Here is an 8155-nt window from a genome sequence, read left to right as displayed (position 1 = left end):
GGTGGGCGCAGTGACGGTGGCAGGGAGCGGGGTTCAGCTCAGCCTGCACATCTCCAGTGCCCAGCGCTTAGAACCAGCTTCTCATCTACCCTTAGGTAAGACAAGAAGGCCCTTCAAATCCACTCCTGAGGTTCCCCTTAGGAGGCCAGACCCTGCACGTAGAGCTGATGTAGTGCATTCAGTGGCGCTGTGACTCGAATGACAAGTCACAGGAAACAGACGGGCTGGAGGAGAGTTATTGGCTGGTGTTGATTGGCCCTGATTTGGGAAGGGGTTTCAATACTCAGTAAAGTGCCTTGGCTCATTTAGACTATAGAGTGAGGGACAATTACCAAGATTGCTTTGAGAATATCAAACTCCTTGGCCTTAATTTTAAGCTCATCAAGAAATCTTCTGATCTATGATTTGGGGAGGTAGCATCTTGGCTCTGGAAACACAGTTCTCAGTTCAAATCCCTGCTCTGCCATTTCTTGAGTGTGTCTCCTTGGTTAACTTATTTATTACATCTGAGCCGCAGCCTTCTCTTTCACGAAATGGGTTGAGACCACCTCATGTAGCTGCAGCCAGCATCCAGTGGTGGTCACTTAATGCTCAGCCACGTCCTCCCATCTGGCCTCCGCCCAGGTGCGGAGGCAGCAGCCTGGGCAGCAGGTTTTGGGGGGTGGGCGGGGGGGGAGTTACACATCTCAGAGGTATTAGGGGTTTGGTTCCCAAACACTGAAATAGAGTGTTGCAATTAAGCAAGTCATCTTTTTGCTGGTGGAGGGTTTTGCCTTCGGTTGGTAAAGAATACAAAACCTGTGCAGTACAGGGAAGGGGATGTAATAACATGAGGTGTGCCTACATAGTCAGGGCTAGGCTGGCGTTTCAGGGACGTTTGCATGGCCTGCATTGCTTCACTTAGTCTTACAACAGTTTTATTTTATACGAAACTGAAGCATGGAGAAGTGACTTGCCCAGGATCACAGCTAGTATGTGGCCAAAGCAGGATCACCTGTCTATTAAAGGTCAGCAGCCTTGTGTCTAGTTTGTGTGTCCTGTGGCTTGGTTGGCATCAGTAAGCCAGTCCACGTGAGTCTCATCATCCCTGAGTGGACTGATGAAAATGGATCGCCTTGGCCCGGAGGGGGAAGCCTCGTCTCTGTGTGTGGTGACCTTCTGTCTTTGGCCCAATGACATACAAAGACCCAGGGCCAAGATATGTAAAAACGCTGCTCTGGCAGCCTAGTCCCCAGCATAGCAGCACTCGGTGGTTGGGCCGCTCTGCTCTGAATGGAGTCGTGATGGAGCTGCTGCTGCTGCTTTGAGTAAAGGTGCTGTTGTCACAAGCAAGGTCCTTGACTTTAAGCTAACAAAAGGGAATTGTCGTAACAGGTGTTCTAAATGTCCTTTATGACTTGATAGATTGAGAGGCAGCCAGCCAGCCAGCCAGCAGGCCTGCAGAACTTAAACAGAGGTATTTATTCTTGGAAAGGGACAGTCTTAGACTCAAAGGGGTTTTCACATAAACATATCAATAGGGAGATGCCCTTGCCCGCAGGTCCTTGGCTCCCTGCAGTGCAGGTTTGAGCTGTGCTGCAGCCTGGCCTGGCCGACCCTGTTCCTTGTTCCCAACAGCAGCAGAAGCTGAAGTCCCTCCATGGTGAAGGAGACAAGTGTGACAGACTCCAGAATGCCACCCATATGAGCTCCACCTATTCTTTAGGTGTCCAGGGAAACAGGAAAAAGTCCCAACAGGCAAAGCACATTTTCTCAAAAAGCTGGATGGAGGTGTGTGACATTCCTCTGCTTAACAAGCGAAACAGAACCAACTGGTGAGCTGCTGCTGCAGCACCGTCACCGGAGAGACGGGGAGGGGCCTCGCTGGGAGGGAGCGCCCGGCCACGGCAGCCCACCTGGGCCTCTGCTCTAAAGTGTGGGAGGCAGTGGGGGCCCAGCGGGTCCAGAGGGGTCCCGGCCCACTTGCCTTGGGATCCTCGGGATGGGGATCATCTCTGGCCTTCAGGGCCAGGCCCCAGAGAGGTGTCAGTCCTCAGTCACCGGCGGGGGAATGAGCTGCAGCTGGAAGTTCTCGTTCTGGAAGATGCTGTTGAAAGCAGGGCCACTCTGGGAGCCACTGAACGGCCGGTAGCTCTCGCTGCCACGGTTCTGGGACAGTTCTGTGAGGAGAGCCAGCTGCAAAGGAGGGGACACACATCAGCCAGAGCTGTGGGGGCAGAAGATATGTGGGGAGGCTGGATGTGGAGCAGACTGGGGGGAGCCTGAGTCCACTCACTGCCTGGAATCCGGGAGAGGTGGTGCTGTGCTGCGGGAAGGGTGTACAGGCGGGGGTTGCACAAACAAGTAATGTGACTGTGGACAAGTCCACTGCATTTTTTAGGACCTGAATCCCTCCCTTAGTAAGAGTGGACTGGGTGCGTCCTGTAGCACTTCAAACTGTGGTACTGGGATGATGGCGGGAAGCTGATTCTGAACCCTCAGCCCTCTGAGTGTATGCCTCTACCGCTGGTGCCCGAGCCTGCGGCCTTGCCTGGAGCTGAGGTTCCCCACTCTCCACTCATCTCATCCCACTCCCTCTGAGGACCCGAGTTATGATCACTGGCTCTGACCGCTATCTTTTGTAACCTGGTCCAGCTGCTCCTTCAGGGGAAACTCTACCTTCTCCTGAAAAATCCTCCCTGCTCCCAGGTTACCCATTTTTGCCAAGACAGGAGTGAAAACCTCACTGTTGGTAGCTCAGCTCAGAAAGACCTACCTGCCAAGGATAGAGAGTGGCAGGAAGAAAGGTTACTGCTAGCCCATTGGGACACCCAGCTACGCTTTCAGAGGAGTTGCCCCTTTCACCCCAAAGAGGGCTTTGCAAGAGTAGGGGGCCTGACAGCCTGGCCCTCGAGGTACCCTGATGGTCAGAGAACAGGGGAATTCCACACCCAAGGTCCTGCCCCCAGAGAGGGCAGCTGTGAGGGGCAAGCCACCACGCAGGGCAGAATAGGCAGGACATCTACGGGGACAGCTGATAGCCCCAGGGGACTGGTGAGTGCCTCTCAGGTGCCAGGCACTACCCTGGGTCCTGTACTCCATGTACTATTTCTTTCAAGAATTTTTTTTAAGTAGCTGGTACATAATATTATATTAGTCTCAGGTGTATAATATCAGTGATTTGACATGTTCTATCTTACAGTGGGATCACTCCACTAATTCTAGCAACCATCTGCCACCATGCAAACTTATTACAATATTATTGACTGCATTCCCCTTCACCTTTATCACCCACCTGCCAACGGCTCCCCTCTGGCAATCATCCCTTTGGTCTGTTTCTGTGAGTCTGGTTTTGGTTTTATCTGGTTTGCTGTGTTTTTTTAGATTCCACATATAAGTGAAATCATATGGTATTTGTCTTTCTGTCTAACTTATTTCACTTAGCATAATACCCTCTAGGTCTATCCATGTTGTCGCAAATGGTAAGATTTTATTTTTTTTATTGCCTTATACTCCACTGTGTATTTCACTTCATTATTTGTTCATGTATTGATAGGCACCGAGTTGCTTCTGTATGTTGGCTATTGTAAGTAATGCTGCAGGGAAAATAGGTGCGCACATATCTTTTGAATTAGCATTTTTGTTTTGTTTGGATAAGCACCCAGCGGTGGAATTGTTGGGACATATGGTGGTTCTATTTGTAGTTTTTTGAGGATCCTGTGTACTGTTTTCCACAGTGACTGCACCAGTTTGCATCCCACCAACAGTAGTACACAAGGGTTTCCTTTTCTCTACATCTTCACCAGCACATCATGTTGTTGACTCTTTGATGATAGCCATTCTGACAGGTACGAGGTGGTGTCTCATTGTGGTTTTGATTTGCCTTTCCCTGATAATGAGTGATGTTGAGCATCTTTCCATATGTCTGTTGGCCCTCTGTATGTCTTCTTGGGAGAAATGTCTTTTCGTGTCCTCTGTTTATTTGAGAAGGACAGGTATGAATTCTTCTTTAAATGTTTGGTGGATTTCACCTGTGAAGCCATCTGTCCTAGGCTTTTGTTTGTTGGGAGTTTTTGATTCCTGCTTCAGTCTCATTGCCAGCACTGGTCCATTCAGATTCTCTGTTTCTTTCTGGTCACTCTTGGAAGGTTGTATGCTCCTAGAAATTCATTCATTTCTTCTAGATTGTCCAATTTGTCATATAATCGTTTCTAGTATTCTTTAATAATCCTTTGCATTTCTGTGGTGTCAGTTCTAATTTCTTTTATTTCTGATTTTATATATTTGTGTTTTCTTTTTTTGCTGAGTACTGTTAGATGAGTATTGTTAGAAGCCTGTCAATTTTTAAAAATTTTTTCAAAGAACCAGCTCTAGATTTCATTAAACTTTTCTATTGTTCTTCTATTTTCTATTTCATCTATTTCTGCTCTGATCTTTATTATTTCTTTGCTTCTACTTAATTTGGGTATTGTTTGTTCCTTTTTAAAAAGTTTCTTTAGGTGCAGACTCAGATTGTTTATTTGGGTTTTTTTCCTGCTTCTTGAGGTGGGCCTGTAATGCTATACATTTTCCTCTTATAACTGCTTTTGCTGCATGGTTATTGTTTTCATTTTCATTTGTCTCAAGGTAGTTTTTGATTTTGTCTTTCATCCATTGGTTGTTCAGAAGCATGTTGTTTAATCTCCACATATTTGTGTTTTTTTTTCTCAACTTTTTTTTCCTATAGTTGATTTCTAGTTTCATGCTGTGGTCAGAAAATATGCTTGATCTTGAATTTATTGAGACTTAGAATGTGGTCTATCCTGGAAAAATGTTCCATGTGCACTCGAAAAAAAATGTGTAATCTACAGTTTTTGGATAAAATACTCTATAAATGTCTATCAAGTCAAACTAGTTCAACGTGGCATTTAAAGCCATTGTTTCTTATTGATTTTGTGTCTGGGTGATCTGTCCATCGAGGTAAGTGGGGTACTAAAGTCCCCCACTATGACAGTATTACTGTTAAGTTCTGCTTTTATGTCCACTGACAATCGCTTTTTATATTTGGGTGTTCTCAGGTTGGGTGCACAGATATTTACCTCTTCTTAGATGGACTCCCTTCAAAAGCACTGAAGTGTGTTTTGTCTGGTGGAAGTATTGCTATGCCCCCGCTTCCTTTCTGTTTCGGATTGCATGGAATATCCTTTCATCTCTTCACTTTCAGTCTGCGTGTCTGTCAATCTAAAGTGAGTCTTTTGTTTGCAGCATAGAAATGGGTCTTTTTTTGTCTTGTTTTGACCCATTCAGCCTCTTCTGTGTTGTTGGGAGCATTTACTTCATTTACATTTAGAGTAATTATTGATAGGTATGTGCTCAATGCCATTTTGTTCATTGTTTTTTGGGGGGTTTTTGTTGTTCTTCATTGTTCTTCCTTCTTCTCTTGATTCTTTCCTTTTGATTTGTTGGTTTTCTTCATTGTTTTGATTGGATTCCTTTTTCTTCATTTTTTTCTGTGTATTTTTTGTGTATGTTTGGTTTATGGCTACTGTGAGGTACACATACATACATCTATAGCTACAGCGGTCTATTTTAAGCTGACAGGCATTTGAGTTCAGTTGTGTTCTAAAAGCACTACATTATTTCTCCCCTTTCCACTCTGTTTTTGACATCATGTTTTATATCTTTTTGTTTTATGCAACCTTTGGTCATTTATTGCAGCTATTATTAATTTTTCTACTATTTTAACCTTCATATTAGCTTTTTTTAAAAAAAGATTTTATTTATTTTTTGTTTTTAGATAGAAGGGAAGGGAAGAAGAGAGAGGGAGAGAAACATCAATGTGTGGCCTCTCACACAGCCCCTACTGGGGACCTGGCTTGCAACCCAGGCATGTGCCCTGACTGGGAATTGAACCAGCAACCTTTTGGTTCATAGGCTGGTGCTCAATCCACTGAGCCATGTCAGCCAGGGCCATGTTAGCTTTTTAAAGTAGTTGATTCACTGTGATTATTATATTTTTGCCTTTACCAGTGAGATATTTTCCCCTGTATTTTCTTGTTTTTGGTTATGGCCTTTTCTTTTCTGCATAAAGAAGACCTTTTAACGTTTCTTGTAAAGTTAGTTTAGTGGTGGTGAACTGTGGTTTTCACTTGTCTGGAAAACTCTCCCCAATTCTAAATGATAATCCTGCTGGATTATAGTATTCTAGGTTGGACATTCCCCTCTTTGAGCACTTTAAATATCTCCTGCCACTCCCCTCTGGCCTGTAGAGTTGCTTCTGAGAAATCAGCTGATAGCCTTATGGGCTTTCTCTTGTATGAGACGATGTTTCATTCTTACTGTCTTTAAGATTGTCTCTTTCTCCTTAATTTTTAAATCCTCACCCAAGGATTGGTTTTAGAGAGAGGGCAAGGAAGAGAGCGAGAGAGAAACACTGATCAGTTGCCTCCCTCCTGTACCTGACCATGGATCAAACCTGCAACCTAGGTATGTGCCCTGACCAGGAATTGATCCTGCAACCTTTTGATGTATGGGACAATGCTCCAACCAACTAAGCCACCCAGCCAGGGCTCTCCTTAACTTTTGGCATTTAAATCTAATATGCCTTGGTGTGTGTCTCTTTGGGTTCACTGTGTTTGAAACCCTGTGTTTGGAAGCCTGTTTTCTTCCCCAAATTAGGAAATTTTCAGACATTATTTAAATATTCTTTCCCTTTCTCTCTCCTCTCCTTCTGGAATTCCTAGAATGAAAACGTCAGGGCACTGATCTTATCCCAGAGATCTCTTACACTATCTTCATTTAAAAAAATATATTTTTTCACTTTGCGGTTCTTTTTGGGTGATTTCTACCATTCTGCTATTCTTCCAGGTCACCAGTCTATTCTTCTGTATTAACTAATCTGATGTCAATGCACAGGTGGCAAACACAAGGCCCATGGGCTGAATCTGGTCCTCTACCTGGTTTTATCTGGCCCGGCACCTTGTTTCTACCTGGTGACAGCACTGAACTCTCTCTTAACTGTTAAGGAGTAGTTACATTTATACAGTCCGAAAATTACATTCGGCCCTTTGAAGGCAACCGTGAGGTGGATGTGGTGCCTGGTGAAAATGAGTGTGACCCCCTGTTCTAATGTATTCTTCATGTCAGTCATTGTATGCTTCATTTGCGGTTGGTTCTTTATTGTGTTTTTTATCTTTTTGTTGAAGTGCTCTCTGAATTCCTCTACTGTACTCTCCAGTTCATTGGGCATCCTCATGACAGTTTCTTCAAATTATCAGTCAAATTACTTATTTCTTTTGTCTTAGGATTTTTCTCTCGAGTTTCTTCTTGTTTCTTCATTTGAGCATATTCATCTTTCTCTCCATTCTGTTTGGCTTTCTGTGTTTGTTCCTATGAGTTGCACTGAGTAACTAACCCTCTCCATCTTGAAAGAGTGATCTGTAGACTGTATCGGAGAGCTTTGGCAGGTTAATTGTAGTCAGGGTGGGCATGTGCCCTACCTGATGTATCACCTGACCTGGAGTGGGTTTCAGGTGGTGCATATTTCCTTGCCCTTCTAATCTATCTGGGGCTGCCTGATTTAGACAGGGCTATAAGGTGTGCCCTTTCTGTGCCCTGTTGCTTTAATTGTCTGTGATCACAACATGACCTTGCGTGCACACCCACCTCACTCTGCATGGGGCAGCCCTGTGTGTGGGCACCACCATGTTTTGCTAGCTCCACATTTTCTTTGGGTTGGTGGCCCCGTGTGTGCGCAGCAGTGTCCCACTATTGCAGGGTTTTGCCTGCTCTACACTCTGTAGGAGAGGCAGCACCACATGAGTGCACAGTAGCACCCCCAAATCTCCACACCTTTCTGGACAGGGTAGCCCTGCACATGGGTACTACAGTGTTTCATTAGCTCCGCATCCTCTTTAGGTGGGGAAGCCCCTTGTGTGCACAGCCCAGTGGGTGCATGAAGCAACACACTGCTGTACCTGCTGGGTCAACCTCCAACTGCAAGGGCCTGACGCCCTCCTGTTTCTGCTGGATCTAGCTCAGGAGGGGCGCCTGGGCACGTGCCAGAGTGCCCTGCAGGTTGGCCACAGAAGCTGGATGGAGCTCTCGCCTGCTATCTAGGTTCAGGGAAACATAAACAAGGGCACTCATTGGTTCCTCCAGTTCTGGGTTGTCCCCTCAACTCCTGGTTCCTCAACTT

General features: G+C 45.4%; 1 protein-coding gene across 2 annotated transcripts in view; it reads right to left on the bottom strand.

Moving 5' to 3' along the window:
- Nucleotides 1–1441: 1441 nt before the first annotated feature.
- VPS8 (VPS8 subunit of CORVET complex) overlaps nt 1442–8155 on the bottom strand; it is a 257614-nt gene continuing 250900 nt past the window's right edge. For both annotated transcript variants that reach the window (XM_045851634.1, XM_045851635.1), the window contains one exon: nt 1442–2175. In XM_045851634.1, the coding sequence (XP_045707590.1) occupies nt 2026–2175 (150 nt within the window). In that variant the 3' untranslated portion in view covers nt 1442–2025. The remainder of the gene's footprint in view (nt 2176–8155) is intronic.

This window comes from Phyllostomus hastatus, unplaced genomic scaffold (genome assembly GCF_019186645.2).
Source record: "Phyllostomus hastatus isolate PE091 unplaced genomic scaffold, TTU_PhHast_1.1 phas_contig_86, whole genome shotgun sequence".
Classification (NCBI taxonomy): domain Eukaryota; kingdom Metazoa; phylum Chordata; class Mammalia; order Chiroptera; family Phyllostomidae; genus Phyllostomus; species Phyllostomus hastatus.
This window is presented reverse-complemented; position numbering and strand designations above follow the sequence as displayed.